An 18,621-nucleotide genomic window follows, 5' to 3' on the forward strand; every position below is an offset into this window, starting at 1 on the left:
GACCTCGCCCCACCACTCGCGGGCCGAGCAGCCGGGCTTGGGCTCCCACGCGAAGACCTCGTCGGGTTCGAGGCACCGGTCCTCGTACATCTTGTAGAAGAGGGGCAGCGACGGCGTCCGCCCCCCCGCGTCTCTCGGCATTTTGGCCTGCGCGGTGTCCGAACTCCGGAGACGCGCGCGCTCGGTCGCATCGACGTCGATTCGGCTCGCGCGTGCCCGCGGACGACGCGCCGGCTCTCGTCGAGTTCGCGAAGCGCGACGGGCGAGCTCGCGTCGAAACCGTGGCGTCGCGCGTTCGGCGTCCGCGCGGAGCGGCGCGTAGATGCCGCCCTCGACGCCCTTGAAGCCGACGCTCGCGCCCATGTCGAAGAGCAGGACGCGGGGCTTCGGGCCGCCGCGCCCGCAGTTGTTGTGCAGGATCAGGTACGTGAGGTCGAAGATGTTGACGTCGTGGCGATGCGCGGCGGAGCGGGGGCAGCCGACGTTCGCGAACCTACCGAGCACTTTTAGTGACGATGGTTCATCGATGTCCCGGTCTCTCGAACATCGTCTCGGCCGCGGGACGCCGGCGCGAACGGGTGGCGCCCGACGCCCGTCAGGGGCTCGATGGGCTCCGCGTAGTGCTCCCCGTCGAGTCGACCGTAGCGGAACTGCGACAACGATTTGCGCTCCGCGAGCGTCGGCGTCGGGGCGGGCTCGCCCTTCGTCGCCCAGAACGCGCGGTTCGAGTACGCCGTCGAGAGCTTCGCGGAGGCCTCGACGTCGGGGAGCTCCGCCGTCGCGCAGATCTTGCCCTTGCGAGCCCCGTCGAGCCAGACCGCTTCGCTCGCGGCCGGCCGGTACGCCGTCACCGGGAGGTGCGCCATGGACCGGCGCCCGTCGATGGGGTCGGCGGCCACGTCGCCGCTCCCCGTCCCGACCCACTTGCGGATGTTCTCGGGCGCCAAGGCCTCGTGCTCCGAGAGGCGGCGCCGTCCGGCCCCGCCGCCGCCGCCGGAGGCCGCCAAGGCGACGAGCCCGACGACGACGAGAACGCCTCCGAGGACGGCCGCTGTCACGCGTCGAGTCATATCGTGTCACTTTTGTCAAATCGGTCTCGAGGCGTGTCTCGGCGAACGGGCGCGACATTCCCAAGGCTCCGATCTCGGCCGTTGTCACCCCCGGCATCGGAGCTTACGCGTCCTCGGCGAGTTCGACGGGGTCCCCGGCCTTGCGCGTCCAGACGGAGCAGTCGTCGGTCGTGAAGAACCAGTTGGGCACGGCGACGACGTCGTCCATGTCGAAGTCCGTCTCCAGCTGGCGCAGGAACTTGAGCGACGCCGTCGCCTGGGGCGCGGACGTTTCCTCTCTCAAAAAAACGGCGGACGCCGGCCGCGCGCGTTCGTGCGCCGCTCGCCGACGAAGACGACCTTCTCGCCGCCGCCGGCCTTGAAGGCCTCGAGGCACCTCCAGTCCCACTCGGCGGCCTCCGGCGGGTCGTCCTTGTCGAAGCTCACGGGCCAGACGAGGAAGAGCGCCCGGGCCGCGTGCGGCGACCCCGGGAAGAAGAGGTCCGCGGCGTCGCGGCACGGCTTCACCCGCGTGTACCTGAAACCCCCGCGGCTCTCGCGAAACCGTCGACGCGCGCCGCGCCGCCGGCGCGCGTCTGGAAGAAGAAGTCGTTGTTCATGTCCTCGGACGGCGGCTGCGCGTCGAAGGCCTCGACGTCGACGCCGCGCGCGCGCAGCAACCTGCGCCGCGGGCGTCGTCCGCCGAACCGCGTCTACAAAGGGGACGCCGGCGCGCGCGCGGCCCAGTAGCCCGTGCCCGCGCCGACCTCGACGAGGGGCGCGTGGGACGCGCAGAGCTGGAGCGCGGCCGCGTTCGGCACGCCGAAGCCGACGGACCGCGTCAGGGGCTCGACGACGTAGGTGCGGATGCGCTCGGACGCGACGGGGACGCGGATGCCCCTCGGGTCGTCGTCGATGAGCTCCTTGAGCAGGCCGCCGTTGTTCGACTCCTCCTTGGTCGTGAACTCCGCGAGGAGCTTCGCCTCGGCCTTCGTCGGCGTCCGCTCGGGCGAGTACCTGCGCGGGAACGAGGCGATTCGACGCGAATGTTCCGCGCGCGTTCCAGAAACCACATCCACGCGTCGAGGACGCTCCGAGGGATGATCGCTCGTCCAAAAACCGGCCGAAACGAGTGGGAAACGGCCGAGAGAGAACAATCGTCCGCCCTCGTCCCGCCCCGGCGCGCGCGCGGTCACGAAGGCCTCGGGCACGATCTTGAGCACGCCGCGGTGGATGGTCTCGTACCAGTTCTCCTTCGGGTGGGCCACGGTGAGCGCGTCGCCGCCGACGCCCGTGGCCTGCGCGACGGTCTGCGCCATCGCGAGGTCGATGCGCGTGGCGCCGACGGCGAGCGCGACCTGCTCCGCGAGCGCGCGCTCGCGCACGTTGACGCGGACCTGCTCGAGGATGGCCATGAACTGGTAGAGCGCGCCGGCGCGCTCCGTCTCGTTGGCGAAGGTCAGGCTGCTCAGCGCGGGCGCGGCGCCGGCCCCGTCCGCGGGCGACGCCGACGCGCGCGGCGTCGCGACGAGGTCCGCGCGCTTCGCGCCGCCGGCGAAGAGCGCGCCGATCTTCCGGCCCAGGAGCGTGGCGCCGATGTCCTTGACGGTCTCGAGCTGGAGGTGCCTGGCCTCGAGGGCGCCGCTCTGGAAGGCGTCGGTCTTGTTGGCGCGCTTCACGAAGGCCCGCAGCAGCGCGTCCATGTCCTTGCCCTTCCAGCTCGCCGGCACGCTCAGCCGCACGCTGTAGGGCCGCTCCTCGCCGTCGACGGCGAGCGTGATGAACACGGCCAGCACGGCCGCTTCCTCGGCCGCCATGCTGCGTAGGGGACCTCTCGATCGGGCAGCTTCGGCAACGCCGGCCCGAGAAGCTGATACTTGAGCCTCTGTTGCAGATTTGCAGGCCCGCGTGCAGCCCGCGGAACCTCCTTCGAAGCCGCGGCCCCCGCGCGGACGTCGCAGTTCATGCATTACAGGCGGGGCGGCGGCGCGCGGGGCCTCGCTCACGGCGCGTCGCTCTCGTTCTCCGCGTCCGGGAGGCTCGCCGCCTCGTCGTCCTTGGGCGCCTCGGCGGGCGGCAGCTCGCCGCAGTCGTCGATGACGCAGGGCTTCTTGGGCTTGGACGCGTCGTCGACGGCGACGTCCTCGAGCTTGGATACGACGTCCATGCCGCTGACGACGCGGCCGAAGACGACGTGCTTGCCGTCCAGGTGGGGCGTCTTCACGGTCGTGATGAAAAACTGGGAGCCGTTCGTGTTCTTGCCCGCGTTGGCCATGGACAGGAGCCCCGGCGCGTCGTGGTTGTCCACAAAGGCCTCGTCGTCGAACTTGCCGCCGTAGACGGACTCGCCGCCCGTGCCGTCGCCCTTGGTCATGTCGCCGCCCTGGCACATGAAGCCCTTGATGATGCGGTGGAACGCGCAGCCCTTGTAGGTGAGCTTCTTGTCGTTGTCGCCGAGGCAGAGGCTGAGGAAGTTGTTCGCCGTCTTGGGGACGGTGTCGTCGAAGAGCTCGAAGGTTATCGTGCCGGCGCGCTCCCCGCCGATGGAAATATCGAAGAAGCAGCGCGTGAGGCCCGTCGCGTGGACGATGGGCGCGACCGGATTCGGCGGCTCCTCCCAGTCGTCCTCGTCGTCGTCGAAGGCCGCGTCGCGCCGCCGCTCGTCGTCGTCCGCGGTCTTCGGCCGGTTCTCGGACGCGAAGCCGGAGAGCTTGGCGAACATGCCGCCGTAGGTCGCCTTCTCCGCGGCCTTGGCGGCCTTGCGCTTCGCCGCGACGTCCTTCAGGGCCTTGCGCGCGGCCGCGGACTTGGGGTCGAGCTCGATGGCCATTTTCAGCGCGGCGACGGACTTGTCGAAGTCCTTGAGCTCGCCGCAGGCGACGCCGCGGCGGTACCAGGCCTTGACGTTGGACGCGTCGGCGGCGATGACCTTGTCGCAGCTGGCCACGGCGCCGTGCCAGTCCTTGGAGGAGATCGCGACCATCGCGAGGTTGCCGCGGATCGCGGGCACGTCGTCCTTGCAGCAGTCCTCGTACTCGCCGAAGTAGACCGCGGCCTCGTAGCGCCGCTTCGCCCGCGCCAGGTCGCCCTTCTTGAACCAGCCGTTGCCGTTGGCCTTGAGCCCCGCGACGTGCTGCTTCTTCGCGTCGTCGTCGTCCATCTCGTGGCCCACGGGCTGCTTGACGAAGGACTTGAGCGTCACGGTCATCTCGTAGACGTCGGCGTCGTCGCCCCAGGCGTCGACGACGCCCTTCCGCACGGCGACGACGGCGACCTCCTCGGCCCGCATCGACTTGACGACGGCGTCGAGAAACGGCAGCGGCGCGTCGTCCTCGTCGACGGCGAACTCGACGGTCGCGGCGGGCGCGACCTCGCGCCGGTCGCCGCTGTCGCTCGTCGCCGCCGCGCCGGCGACCACCGCGTACTCGACGACGCAGGCGCACAGATCCTTGGGCCGCTCCCAGCCCTGGCCGGCCTGCGTCCGCCGCTTGACGACGGACCCGTCGCCGAGCAGGTCCATGGGCGCGTCGCTGTCCTCGTAGTCGTCGTCGAAGTCGCTCGACTCGTCGCTCTCCGGGTAGTCCTCGTTGAACCGGTCGAAGGCCGCCCGCGTGTCGCCGCCCGCGTCGTAGACGGCCTTGGCGCCGGAGCCGTTGTCATCGCCGGGAAAGTCGCGCTCGAGGCCGGGCACGGGCTCCGCGTCGGGCGCGCCGAGGTCCATCGATGGTGGAGCTTCGGCGGACATCGTTGGGAGCTGGTGGTGGCACAGCGGTGGCGGCAGCAAGCGAACTCGAGGCGAAGCCGATGGAATTATGCGGCGAGGCGAATGTGATTCAGGCCAAGTTTGAAGGCCTGTTCTAAAGTTTGACCGTGCTTGCAGTTTCCGGACGCCTCGAGCGCCGGTCGTGGCCGCCCGATGAGGAGCACGCACCGGCGCGATTCTCGAAGCAGTTCCAGTCCGCCTTCAACATGTCACGCCGGATCCATCGGCGCCGTCGCTTCAAATACGCGTAGCCCCGTCGGGCGCGTCGAGGACGAGTCCGAACACGAAAGCGGCTCGAGGGTCCATGTCCGAGGGCGCACGACACGCGCAACGCCGAACACACACCGGTTCGTTCGAAGCTTCACTTACGCGTCGTCGACCGCGGGTCCGAGGTCGGGCGCGGGCGCGTCCGTCGTCTCGTCGTCCTTCGGGTCGCCGAGGGCGTCCACGAGGCGCTCGAGGGCGTCCTTGCAGGCGTCGGCGAGGTCGTAGAGGCGCTCGAGGTAGGCGACGCGCGCGAAGAGGCGCATCTTCGTCACCGCGTGGCGGCCCTTGGCCTTCTCGATCTTGGTCATCCGCGTCCGGAGCGCGTCCTCGGACATGGAGCGCACGCGCATGAGCGTGTGGGCGTAGGACGCCGTGCCGACGATGGTCGCGCGCCGCTGCTGGCCGGCGTTGCGCTCGGCCGCGAGCGCGGAGGCGTGCGCGCCGTTCGATTCGTCGCCGTCGCCGTCGCCGGCGGCCGGCCGCGGGACCGGCGCGCCCGCGGGGTCGAGCCCCCGGGCGCGCTTGGACCGCCGCTCGCCCTCGCGGGGCGGCGCCGCGGGCGTGCGCTTCTTCTGCGGCGGCGGCTTCGCGCCGCCGGCGTCGTGGAGCCGGACGTCGGCGTCGACCAAGCCCAGGGCGACCATGACCGCCCGGTTCCGGGCGATGTTGGCCTCGCGGAGCTGCTCATACTCCGAGAGGGCGGGCGTCGAGCTCATCGTGTGGTTGTTGGACGAGGCTCACGCAGAAGAGCGCGATGGACAGGAGCGTGACGCTCAGAATGAGGATGGACTCGCGCGTGGACTGGACGGGCGCCGCGGGGGTCGGCGAGGAGGGGCGCTTCTTGTGATTGAGGAGCGGACTCCCGGACGTTCGCATGGCCGGATCCGGGCGGGTCGCTGTCCAACCGTGGGGCCCCCTGCTGGTTGTTCGAGCTGTGGCGGCACGCTCGCGTCTTCCGGCGCCTCGTGCGAGGCACACACGAGATCAACAAAGCGTGGTGAAGCGCTTGTGGCGAAACTTTCAAAGCGGTCGAGAGGACGCCGTCGTTGGCACGCGAATGTCGCGCGCACTGCTCGCTACCTTCGTCCCTGCGCTCGCTTTCATCATGGGTGGTCCTCCCCCCGGGCTCGGGCCCGCGCCCGCCGCCCGCCCCTTCGTGGGCGTCCCCCTTCTACTGAGCTCTGATGAGGTCAAGCAGCAGGGACTCATCGTCGTCACTCAAGACGAGTCCGTCTCGTACGGCGACGCCGAGAAGGCCGGGTTCTGCGGGGGCACGTTCCCGGACAAACCCCTGCAAGCCAAGCTCGACGCGGGCGCCGACGACATGGGCGTGTGCAAGCTCGCGGACGAGGACGCGGCCGCGATCGGCGACGTCGCGGCCGACATGCGCAAGTTCGAGATCGGCAGCGAGGGCGGCCGGAACCAGAACCGGCGCGGCTACACGGCGTCCGGCCTGGGCCTGACGCCGATGATCCCGAACTCGAAGGCGCGCGCGCGGCGTCTTTGTTCGAGTCGTCGCGAGAGTATTCGCGGCGCGTCGTCGCGCGGCCGCGCGCGCGCGGACGGCGCCCTCTCGTTCCCCGGGCCCCGGTGCCTCGCGGCCGCGCCGATCGCGCGGGCGTAGAGGAGAGAAAAGACGTGCGGGGTCGCGTCGCGCGCGACGCGCGCGACGCGCGCGACACCACATGCAAAGTTACCTTCACCTTGCACAGGCAGCCGACATCCAGCAGCGCGTCAGGGATCAATGGAAGCGGCTGAGGGAAATGACGAGCGGCGGAGTCAAGGCCGGGCACGTGCGCTTGTCGTCGCACGGCGCGACGGCGCACGGCGCGCAGAGCCTGGGGCCGCACTTCGACGCGATCGTCGCTTCCATACTCGAGTACAACACGCTGCGCAAGCACCACCCGGAGCTGCCGGCGCTCGAGCTGCCGGAGTCCGCGTCGGCCGACGAGAAGCTTCGACTCTTCAAGGCCGGCGTCGTCTCGGGCGAGCTCGGCGTCGAGCAGTGGCGCATCGTCCTCTCCGACATGGGCGTGAACATCGTCCTCTTCGCCGGCGCGGCGGACGAGAACGGCGACTTCATCAAGTCGCTCGGCGTCTTCGCGACGACGGTCTTCAAGATGAATCCGTCCTCGGCGTACGCGCTCAGTGCGGAGATGGCGGGGCAGCAGATCGTCGCCGCGCTCCAGCTCGACGACGACACCTTCGTCGCGATAAAGTTCTTTCACGCCGTCGCCGCACTCGACGAGGCCCGCGGGGCCGTTGTCGCGAGCAAGCTCATCCTTCGCGGCACCGCGGAGGCCGAGCGCGCCGCCGCCAAGGCGGTGCTCTGCGCCCGCGCCGCGCGCGACGTGCCGTCCTTTGAGACGGTGGCCGCGAGCGCGGCGTCCCTCGACGACGGCTCGGGCGAGGACTTCGGCGACGACGAGGGCCTCGGCGACGCGGACCTCGACAAGATCTGCGACGCCGCGATCTACGGCGACGCAGAGCTCGGCGAGGAGGCGCTGGCGTTCGTCATGGGCGACGGCGACGCGGACCTCGGCGGCGACGCGCCGCTCGTCGGCGACGCCGCGGACTTCGACGCGATCTGCGACGCTGCGGTCCGCGGCGACGACCACGCGCTGGCGATGCTCATGGGCGACGGCGACGCGGACCCGCTCGGCGACGCGGACCCGCTCGGCGACGCGGACCTCGGCGCCGCGGCCTCGGGCGAGGACGACGCGGAGCTCGACGGGCTGTTGACGCGCCTGGAAGCCGAGACCTACGGCGATAACACGCCGGCGCTGTCCGTCGACGACGACGCGATGGCCCGCCTCGTCGACGGCCTCGACGGCGGCGCGCCGGCGTCGCGCTTCGTCGACGCCGCGCAGCCCCCCGGCGCCGCGCTCGCGGACCGGCGCGCGCACACAAACCAGCTCGCGCGCGACCGGCTCGCGCGGCTGCCGCCCGCGGAGCGCCGGCGGTGGCTCGACCACTGCAACAAGCTCGAGCGCGACCGGCTCGCGCGGCTGCCGCCCGCGGAGCGCCGGCGGTGGCTCGACCACAAGAACAAGCTCCGGCGCGACCGGCTCGCGCGGCTGCCGCCCGCGGAGCGCCGGCGGTGGCTCGACGACCGGAACAAGCTCCGGCGCGACCGGCTCGCGGGCCAGCGCGCGAGCCTGCCTCCTATGGTCCTCGCGGACCCCCTGGGCACGCTCTTGGACCAGCGCCGGTCGCCCGCCGCCGCGCCGTCGCCCGCCGCGCCGTCGCCCGCCGCGCCGTCGCCCGCCGCGCCGTCGGCCTTCGCCGCCGCCGCGTCGCCCGCCGCGGCGCCGGCCTTCGCCGCCGCGCCGTCGCCCGCCGCGGCGCCGGCCTTCGCCGCCGCGCCGTCGCCCGCCGCGCCGCACGACGCGGCGGCGCTCCGGGCGGCGGCCGGACCCCGAGCGCCGCGCGAGCCCCGAGCGCCGCGCAAGCCCCGAGCGCCGCGCAAGCCGTACCTCGCGGAGCGCCGCGTGGCCGCGCTCGACGCCGCGCGGCAGCGCGAGCCCGGCTGCGCCGCGGTCTACGTGTCCAAGCTCGCGGCGCTGCGGCGGTGCCTCGCCGCGGGCGGCGACGGCGAACCCGGCGCCGCCGCGCCCATCGACGGCGCGCCCGGCGACGGCGTGCCCGGCGACGGCGCGCCCGGCGTCGACGGCGCGCCCGGCGTCGACGGCGCGCCCGGCGTCGACGGCGCGCCCGGCGACGGCGCCGACGGCGACGGCGCCGACGGCGACGCCATCATGGGCGACGCGCCGCCGGCCGCGCCCGTCGACGGCGCCGGCGCGCCCACGTTCCGGACGGGCGCCTACACCAAGGTCGAGGACCTCAAGCTCGTGCACGCCCAGGTGCTCGGCGGCGCCGACGAGCGCCTCGTCTCCGACGTCGCCGCGGCGCTGCTCCCGGATCGGCGGCGGAAGAACGTGCGCGAACGCGTGAGAAAGGCGCGCCTGCCCGTCGGGCACGCGGACCGCGTCGACCTGCGCGCCGGCCTCTACGACATCCTGTCCGCGGGCTCCGACGGGCGCCGCGACTTCGCCCGGGAGCTCGCGGCGGCGGCGGACCGCGACGCCGGCGCGGCGGCCGCGCGCGCGGCTCCCGCCGCCGAGCCCGTCGCGATGCCGGGCAGCGAGTCGCGGCCAAGGAAACGGCGCAAACCACTGGGCCCGCAGCGCCCGTGGCTTTCCCACGAGGACGACCGCGTCCGGGACCTCGTCGAGGCCCGCGGACCGAAGCTCTGGGCGAAGCTCGCCGTCGCGTTCAACGAGACGCTGGACGAGAAGGACTGGCGGACAGATCGGCAGATCAGCTGCCGCTGGCGCGATCACCTCGACCCGAACGTCAACCGGGACCCCTTTACCGACGGCGAGATCGAGATCATCCGCGACGCGCAGCGCCAGATGCCCAACAAGTGGGTCTCGATCGCGAAGCTGCTCCCCGGGCGCACGGACATACAGGTCAGCACGTTCTGGGACTGCACGATCAAGAAGCTGGCGACGGCGACCGCGCGCGCGCCGCGCGCGTAAGTAGTATCGCGCCCCGCACCGCCGCCTGAACACGCCTGCCCCCCCTAGCCCCGCTCGAGCACGCACCGCGCGAAACGCGCCTCGTGCCCAAAATCGGCGGGTTCAAACAGGCGACGGCAATGTTGCCTTATTGAGGCAGCGGTTCGAGATGGTTACGAATGCGGGCAGCCCGTCCTAGCCTTCGAGACCCAGCAACAAGAACCGCGTCGCATCGAACCATTCGCGCAATCGACCGCGTCGCATAAAAGGTCACTCGAACACGCCACCACCATGGGCTCCTACCGCTGCCTCGCGACCTGGCCCTACATGGCCGAGATGCACCCCGCCAAAAGGAGCACGACGACCCTCCCGACGCCGCAGCCGTCGACCCCCGAGCTGCCGCGGCCCGTCGCCGACGTGCCCGGCTGCTTCGACGACGACGGCGACGACAACGTCATGGACTTGTGGAAGAGCCGGCACGACATGCCGGGAGGCATGATGGAGGCGCTCGAGCGCATCAACCTGAAGCTCGAGGCGCCGGCGCTGACCCTCGAGGGCGACGCGCAGGAGGGCTCGATGACCGCGCGCATCGACGCGCTCGTGGAGGCGCGGTCGCCGGGCCAGTCCGCGTCGCGCGACCCGGTGACGGCGCGCGCGCTCCGCAAACTCGCGGCGGGCCTCGGCGCGTGCGCGGACGCGCAGAGCGAGCTCGCCGGCGCCGCGCCGCCGGCGGGGGGGCTGCTGCTGCGGAACGCGGAGGCGCGCGCGCGGGAGCTCTTCGCCGTCGTCGACCCCCACGGCCGCGGGCGGTGCGACGCCGCGAAGTTCGAGTCGCTCATGGAGAGCCTCGGGCTCGCCGGCGCCCAGCGCGACGCGGTCTTCGCCGCCGTCGCCGACCGCGACGCGGACGCCGTCGACGAGGCCCGGTTCCTCGCGGCGCTCGTGACGCACGGCGCGCTGAGCTAACTCGTACCCTCGGCTCCAGGTTTTGGTTTGTACAAGCCTGAGTGTTTGTACTTGGTTTGTGCACGCATGCTCGCCTCCCCGGAGGTGAAAAAAGAGCGGTTAATCCGCGAGCACCGCAGCAACCCCCTCCGCGACGTCGTCCGGGCCGAGGAACGTGAAGTCGCGGCCGAGCGGGTTGTAGGCCGGCGGCGGCGCGACGACGCGCCAGCGCCGCGGGAGCGCGCGCCGCGTCTGCAGCAGCGCCGCGAAGTTCGCGAGCGGGTTCTGGCCGGACTTGACGGGGTCCGCGAAGACGACGGCGTCGTAGGGCTCGAGCGCCGCCGCGAGCGCGTCCGTCGGCCCGTTGAGGTAGGGCTGCTCGAGGACGTCGAGCGGCGTCGACGTTCGCGCGCGGAGCGCGGCGACGACGCCCGTGCCGTAGGTCACGACGGCCACCCTCGGCCCGCCGGCCCGCGGGTCCGCGTGGGTCGTCACGGCGTCGAAGGGGTACTCCTCGCCCGCCCCGGGGTAGGCCGCGAGCCACGCGTTGTCGCGCGCGGCCTCGTCGACGTGGCGCAAGTTGAGGAGGTACGTGCTGTCGATGGACATGACCACGCGCCCCGCGCGCGCCTGGCGCAGCGCGTACCGCAGGCCCCGCGCGTAGTCGGCGCCGTTGCTGTGGCAGATCGCGTCGACGCCCGGCGGCAGGCGCAGCTCGTTGTGCGTGTGGAAATTGCCGCCGAAGAGGCCCCGGTCGAAGCCCTGCAGGCGGATGACCATGCCGTTGGGCCGCTGGCCGTTCGAGAGCCAGTGGGCGATGGCGAGCTCGTAGAAGACGTCCGCGCCGCAGTCGAGGTACTTGGCGTAGGGGATCTCGACGACGGGCACGAGCCCGCGCTGCGCCAGACCGACGGCGGCGCCGAGCAGCGTCGTCTCGTCGGGCGGGAAGTCGCGCACGCGCCGCGACCCGTGCTTCGCCGCGAGGCCCTCGGTGACGAGGTAGTAGCCGCCGTGCTCGACGTCCTCGCCGACGTAGGCCACGTCGTCGTGGGCCGCGAGGAGCTCGTCGAGCGCGCGATTCGCGTGCTTCCGGAGCACGTCCGCCCGGCCCGACGACGACCGGGCGAGCGCGGCCTCCGGGAGGGGCGCCAGCGGCGCGGCGACGCGCGCGACCATGGCCGCGCGGCTGTCGAGCTTGGGCTCCGCGGCCGCCGCGTCGAAGGCCGCCGTCGCCGCGTCGCGCGCGGTCCGGAAGCGGCCGAGGAGCGCCTCGCGCGACAGGACGCCGCGGTCCAGCGCGTCGGCGCAGAGCTCCGCGAGCGGGTCCCGCGCCGCCGCCGCCGCGATCTCCTCGGCGCTCAGGTAGGCGGCCTGGCGGTCCGTCGCCGCGTGGCCGAAGCGCCGCGGCAGATTTTCGAAGACCAAAACCGCGGGCGCGGACCGCGACCGCGCGTGCGCCGCGGCCGCGGACGTCGCGGCGTAGACCTCGTGGGCGTCCGTACCGTCGGCGAAGAAGGCCGCGGCGCCGCCGAGGCGCCGCGTCACGAACTCCCGGAGCCAGCCGTGGCCCCGGAGCGAGATGCAGCGGTCGTTGTCGGAGATGGCGAAGACGACGCCGCAGGCCGTGCCGCGGTGGGCGGCGTACTCCGCCAGGTTCGCCGCGGCCAGGAAGTGCGCGTTGTTCACGGAGCCGTCGCCCAGCGACACGTACTGGATCGCGTCGCCCGCGGCGCGCCGCGCGGCGCCGCGGAGGAACGACGGCGCCAGGGCCCGTCCGACGGCCGCGGGCGCCTGGCTCGCGAGCGTCGACGTGACGATGTAGTCGTGGGGCCCGCCGCCGAGCGCGCAGTGCGCGCCGCCGGTCACCGGGTCCGCCGCCGAGACGCAGTAGCCCCGCGCGCGCGCCAAGATCACGGACTCGAGCGACTCCTCCCCTACCGCCAGCTGCCGCGCGAGCTGCGTCGCGAGATGGCGGTAGTGCAGCGCGCTGCCGTCGGTGGGCGCGAGCGCGAGGCCCGCGGCGCCGAGCGCCTCCTCGCCGCCGGGGCCGATCGTGTAGAAGCCCTCGCCGCAGTACGCGGCGACGCGGGCCTCGACGTGCAGCAGGAACGTCGCGAGGCCCGCGTCGACGGCGAGGGCGGTCTCGCGGTCGCTGAGCGACACGAGCGTGCCGCGTCGTCGCGGCAGGAGCGCCGGGTCCCGCAGCTGCGCCTCGAGCGCCGCGCGCTGCAGGACCTCGGGCAGGGCCGCCAACTCCTTGTGGAGCTGTGCGCGTTTGTCGGCGAGCGTCGTGCTCAGCGCACGGCGCGGCGACACGCGCTGGCGTCGTACGCGGCGCGCTGCGACGTGCGCGACGGCATCGCGGCGCGCTGCGAGCAGGCGCCTCATCGCGCTGAGCACGCCCAGGAGCCGCTAGCCTGCCCGCTCCAGCGCCACCGCTGTGCGCCGCCGCGCCGCACGGCGCCGCCGCCGCGTCGCCGCCCGCCGCGTCGTGATCCCGCCGCCGCCGCGGCCGCGATCGCCGCGCCGCCCATGGCGTCGGCGAAGAAGCAGGTCGGCAAGTACGAGATCGGCCGCACGTTGGGCGAGGGCACCTTCGGCAAGGTGAAGCACGCCGTCAACGTGGAGACGCAGGAGGCCGTGGCCATCAAGGTGCTGGACAAGGAGCGCATCCAGAAGCAGTCCATGGGGTCGCAGATCAAGAAGGAGATCTCCATCATGAAGCAGCTCGAACACGCGAACGTCGTCAAATTGAACGAGGTCCTCGCGAGCCGGACGAAGATTTTTATCGTGTTGGAGCTCGTGACGGGCGGCGAGCTCTTCGACCGCATCGTCACGTCGGGCAAGCTCAACGAGCACGACGCCAGGTTCTACTTCAAGCAGCTCGTGGGCGGCGTCGCGTACTGCCACAGCCAGGGCGTCGCGCACCGCGACCTCAAGCCCGAAAACTTGCTCCTCGACGAGCAGGGCTGCCTCAAGATCAGCGACTTTGGGCTGAGCGCGCTCTACGACGGCGAGGACGGCGCGAGCCGGTCGCAGATGCTCCACACGACGTGCGGCACGCCGAACTACGTCGCGCCCGGGGCAGGAAAAGGGTGATGCAACGTCGCTTCAACGTGAGTGTTCCGCGCGTGCGCGTTTCGGAAACAGCACCCACGCTTCGAGAGCGCTCCGAGAGATGATCGCTCGTCCAAAAGTCAGCCGAAACGAGCGGAAAACGACCGAGATAGGAGCCTTTGACGTTGGGAATTTCGCACCCTTTTCCTGCCCAGGTCGCGCCCGAGGTTTTGATGAACGAGGGCTACGACGGCCGCATCGCCGACTGCTGGTCCATCGGCGTGATCCTCTACGTGTTGCTGGCCGGGTTTTTACCGTTTGACGAGGGCACGATGCACGCCCTCTTCCAGAAGATAAAGGACGCGGACTACGCGTACCCGGACTTCTTCACGAAGCCCGTCACGGAGCTCGTGGACACGATCCTGGTCGCGGACCCCAAGGCCCGCGCGACGCTAAACGACGTGCAGAAGAACGCCTGGTTCTGCGCCGCGGACGCCGGCCCGCCGCCCGCGGTCGAGCCCGCGCCGGACGCGGCGTCGCCGCTGAAGGAGAAGCAGTCGACGCGCGTGTCCTGCTTCGCGTCGTCGCGCGACCCGCCGGCGCTCTTCGAGGCCCTGAAAACGGCGCTCGACGCCGCGGGCGCCCAGCTCGTCGACGGCGGCGGGTCCAAGGGCGACGACGACGACCCGCCCGAGGACCACGGCGACGCGTTGGTCGTCGAGGCGAGCCTCAAGTCGCCCAAGGGCCTCATCTCGCTGCTGGGCAAGGTGCGGCGCGACGGCGACAAGACGGCGCTGGAGATCCTCCGCGGCAAGGGCGACATCCTCGCCTACAACGCGTTCCAGACCGCGCTCCTCGCGCACCTCGGCGACGCCGTCGACGCGCCGTGACGGGGCGGCGGCGATTTTAACTACTCTATCGGCTATTCTGCGTCCTCGGGGCCCCGGAGTCTCGAAGCCATGCGTGCGTGGCTCGTGACGCTCGTCGTCGACGGCGTCGAATGGCTCGTGAGCCGAGGCCCCCACGGAGCGCTACTAGTAGCAGGCCCTGCCAGTGGCTCCTGTCGCAAGCGGCAACCTGGACTCGCCGCCCTCATCGACGACGCCTTTTGACGCGACGCGCCGGGGCTCAGTGAGCGACAGGGCACACGTGAAACCGCGATGGCCGAAGAAGAAAAGGGCGAGGAGAAGGACTGGCAGAAGAAGGCTCGCGAGTTCGAGCAGGTCAAGGCCCGGGCGAAGGCCCTGAGACTGAGACTGACTTGCGTCATCTGCGGCGAGAAGGCCAAGCTCAACTGCCCGTGTGAGACCACGCAGTACTGCAGTGTCGCCTGTCAAAAGGTGGACTGGCGCGAGCGGGGTCACCGCGAGGCGTGCAAAAAGATCCGCGACGAGCGCGCGGCGGAGGCCGCGCGGGCCGAGACGCCGACGCCCCCGCCGTCGCCGCCGCGCGAGGTGTTCTACGGCCCCGCGCCGCGGTCGCACGCCGACGAGGTCCGCGCGCGCATCGCGGCGGAGCACGAGGCCGCCCGCGCGCGGCGCGAGGCGAACCCGGAGCCGGAGCCGGTATCGGCGCGGGACGGGTCGCGATGCCCGGTCTGCTTGGAGGACTGGGACGTGAATGAGACGAAAGGATTTCGCGTCTGCTGCTGCAGAATGACCTGCAAGTCGTGCAGTGAAAAGGTCGGCTTCGATCCGTGTCCTATCTGCCTAGAGCCGGTGAAGGGAGCGGATGGATGTCTGGCGGCGCTTCGTCGCCATGTGGAGAACGACGTTCCGGAAGCGATATACCATCTGGGGTCTGCGTACCGGTCTGTGAACAAGCTCTCAAAACTGCCCGGTATTCCGAAAAACGACAAGAAGGCCGCGAAGCTCTACAAACGCGCGGTGGAATTGGGTTATGCGGATGCGATGTGTTCACTTGCGATCATGTATATGCACGGAGAAGGTGTCAAGCGCAACAAGAACAAGGCCATACAGTTGATGCGCATGGCCGCCGATCGGGGTGTCGCGGAGGCACAGAAAATGATTGCAGGCGCCTTCGACGAGGCTGGAGATGACCAGGAAGCTCTGCGCTACATGACACTTGCAGGCGAACAGGGATTAACCGAAGCAGAACGTACCCTCGGACATTTGTACGCGGAAGGCGCGCCCGGCGTGGAAGTCGACTTTCAAGAAGCCAAGCGCTGGTTCGCACGCGCAGCCGCCAAGGGCGACGAGGAGGCGAAGCGAAACCTTGCGCGCAACGCGCACATCTTTGGAGCCTAGCGACTAAATACCCATCGCCCTAGCTCTACTCAACCGCCAGACCGTCACCCGAACTCGTGGTCTCGCTCGAGGCGCGTCATCTCGCGGTCCGCGGCGCCCTTGTAGGAGTCGCAGACCAGGGACACGACGTCGCCGTCGTCGTCCGAGGAGTCGGACCGCGGCGACGGCGGCGAGGCCGACGGCGCCTTGTAGGCCACGGCGATGAGGTCCCCGGCGCGCAGCGTGACGCCGTCGGCCTCGGAGAGGCCGAGCTCGGGCCCGAGCGACCGCGCGGACACCAAGCCAAGGGGCACGAGGTGGCCCGGCTCCGGCGCGGCGTCTCGGACGACCTGCTTCACGGCGCCCCAGGTCGTCGCGGTGTCGAGGGGCGCGAAGCGGTTCGCGGCGACGAGCTTGATCGACGTCGGCGACGATATGTCGAAGACGTCGCGGACGACGGCGCCCATGATCGGGTAGGCGAGGGACAGCGCGAGCGCGCGCGCGAAGATGGCCTGCGTGTTGATGAAGTCGGGCTCGCGGCCGCTCTCGGGCGTCAGGGCCAGCATGCGCGTCTCGTCGATCGCGTTCTCGCCGATGACGTGCATGTGCTCCGCGGCGAAGGGCGACGCCGCCCGGAGATGGCGCAGCGTCAGCAGGATGTTCAGGACCCGCGTGTCGCGCATCTTCGGCGCCAGCGGGTCGCCCAACGCGCGCGCGTTCGTGCCGAGGACGATGGCCGTCTCGATGGGTATGTTCATGACGATGCGCCGCAGCAGCGCGACGTCCGCGGCGTCGCCGTGCACGTGGCGGATCCGGACGCCCAGGGCCGTCTCGAAGACGGCGTCGTCGGCGCCGGAGACGTCGCGGAAGCCGCACGCGCCCGTCATCAGCTCGCGGAACGTGAGCTCCGGAAGCCCGTTGGCGAAGATGATCTGCGACCCCGGCGTCGCGCCGTCGAGGAGCTGGTACACGCGGTCGCGCAGCCGGTGCGCCTCGTCGGTCCAGACGGGCCGCCAGCCGCAGACGAGGATGTAGCGCGCGCCCCGCAACACGGCCGACGACGTCCGTCGCAGCCGGCTCCGCGTCTCGTCCTGGGTCGCCTTGAGCCGCCGCGCGGCCTCGGCGCGTGTCGACACGAAAGCGGCGTCGCGCGGCGTCGCTTTCGGCGTGGACGTTTCCGCCACGAAAATCACGACGTCCTCCGCTTTGATGACCGTGTCCGGCGGCGGGCAGAGCTCCGGCTTCGCGCCCGGCAGCGACGACGACACGGCGATGATGGACCCGCGGTCGAGCAGGTCGTCGGCGGCGGCGACCGTCAGCCCGACGACCCCGCCGCAGAACAGCGTCGCGCGCCGCCGCTGGAACGCGGCGCCCTCGCAGTCGAGGAGCTCCATGAGCACGAGGCTCAGCCCCTGCTGGGACGCGCAGGAGAAGAGGAGCGAGTTGAGGAACACGCCCATGTCCAGGGGCTTCACGAGGGGGTAGCCCCGCGCGTCGCGGAAGGACGCCGCCTCGATCTGGATCGACGGTTTCGGGATCTGCGCGACGACGCTTCGCGTCGGCGAGTGGTTCGCGCTCGTGAAGAGCACGTGGCGCAGCGCGAGGAGCGTGCGCAGCGACGCGCCGTTGGAGATCTTCCCCCCGGTCTCCGCCTCCTCGATCTCGTCCTGCTCGCTCATCATGATGAGCGCGCGCGCCGCCGCGTCCGCGGAGACGCGCGCGAGGTCCTTGGCGGACGCCGGGTCGCCGACGCGGCAGACGATGTCCCGCCCGATGCGCGTCCGCGTCCGCGAGATGGACCGGCTCGTGAAGGCCTCGCCGATGACGGACTCCAGCGCCTCCTTGTCCATGGTCCGCGTCATGATGACGACGGGCTTCGAGAGCAGCGGCGTCGACGGCGGCGCGCGCCGCCAGGGGAAGAGGCGCCGCCCCCAGGTCTCGTTGACCTTCTGGTAGCGCTTCCGCATCAGCGCGAGCTGCGTGACGACGCGCGGCGTCGCCTCCGACGTCCCCAGGATGAGCGCGTGGCCGTGCTCGACGACCTTCGTGCGGCCGGCCGCGAGCGACCGCATGAACGACTCGACCGACTCCGTGATGAAGCCCACCAGCACCGCGAAGACCACCAACCCGCAGATGATCATCGACAGGTACACGCACCGCAGCAGCGCCAGCGTCGGCAGGCTCGGGTCGGAGCCCGCGCTCGCGAGGACCTGGAGCGCCATCCAGACGCTGTCGGAGAAGGACTTGTAGCCCAGCGTGTCCCGCACCGCCGCCATGTCGCCGCGGTTCAGCGCGCCGCGGTTCGACAACCGCCGCTCGCCGCCGGCGTAGCCGCCGTCGCGCAGCGGCGCGTCGCGCTCGTAGCGCAAGAGGAGGTACCAGCCGCCCGCGTGCGCGAAGACGAGCACGACGAAGGCCGTCGCCAAAATGTAAAACGCCGCGAAGCTGTTCATGGCGATCAAGTTCTCGCAGAAATACGCCAGCCGGTCCGGCAGCGACCGGAACGAGTCCGCGTCGCGGTCCTGCAGCAGCTGGCCGCCAGCGCTGCGAAGCGCGGCCTCGATCTCGGACACGAAGTCGTGGCCGTGGTCGACCATGCCCTCCGGTGCGACCTTCGGGGCCTCGCCGAGGCGCGACGCCTGGCGCGCGGCGTCGTCCATGGAGCCCACCTTGACCCGCAGCGACGCGCTGCGCACGATCTCGTCGATGTGCGACGTCGCCGGCAGCCGGCGCTCCGAGAGCTTCACCATGGCTGCTGCTGTGCTGCGGCGCGG

At 71.4% G+C, this 18,621-nt stretch overlaps 4 protein-coding genes across 4 annotated transcripts; 2 read left to right on the forward strand and 2 right to left on the reverse strand.

Moving 5' to 3' along the window:
* Positions 1–2,873: 2,873 nt before the first annotated feature.
* On the reverse strand, positions 2,874–4,819 carry AURANDRAFT_54079 (hypothetical protein; the record flags this gene model as incomplete). The annotated part of the gene is made up of 1 exon (XM_009040033.1): positions 2,874–4,819. One exon carries the CDS (start codon positions 4,792–4,794, stop codon positions 3,052–3,054), a length of 1,743 nt encoding a protein of 580 aa, XP_009038281.1.
* A 4,450-nt stretch (positions 4,820–9,269) lies between these two features.
* On the forward strand, positions 9,270–9,584 carry AURANDRAFT_7255 (hypothetical protein; the record flags this gene model as incomplete). Its single annotated transcript, XM_009040009.1, has 1 exon — positions 9,270–9,584. A coding segment is annotated over one exon (315 nt), but the record flags the coding sequence as incomplete, so codon positions are not given.
* A 3,492-nt stretch (positions 9,585–13,076) lies between these two features.
* AURANDRAFT_2519 (hypothetical protein) lies at positions 13,077–14,083 on the forward strand (the record flags this gene model as incomplete). Its single annotated transcript, XM_009039878.1, has 2 exons — positions 13,077–13,616; positions 13,817–14,083. Coding segments are annotated over 2 exons (807 nt in total), but the record flags the coding sequence as incomplete, so codon positions are not given.
* A 1,829-nt stretch (positions 14,084–15,912) lies between these two features.
* On the reverse strand, positions 15,913–18,597 carry AURANDRAFT_65255 (hypothetical protein; the record flags this gene model as incomplete). The annotated part of the gene is made up of 1 exon (XM_009040032.1): positions 15,913–18,597. The coding sequence occupies one exon, from the start codon at positions 18,595–18,597 to the stop codon at positions 15,913–15,915; it is 2,685 nt and encodes an 894-aa protein (XP_009038280.1).
* Between the last annotated feature and the right edge of the window lie 24 nt (positions 18,598–18,621).

The sequence above is a fragment of the Aureococcus anophagefferens genome, assembly GCF_000186865.1.
Source record: "Aureococcus anophagefferens unplaced genomic scaffold AURANscaffold_13, whole genome shotgun sequence".
In the NCBI taxonomy this organism is placed as follows: Eukaryota; class Pelagophyceae; order Pelagomonadales; family Pelagomonadaceae; genus Aureococcus; species Aureococcus anophagefferens.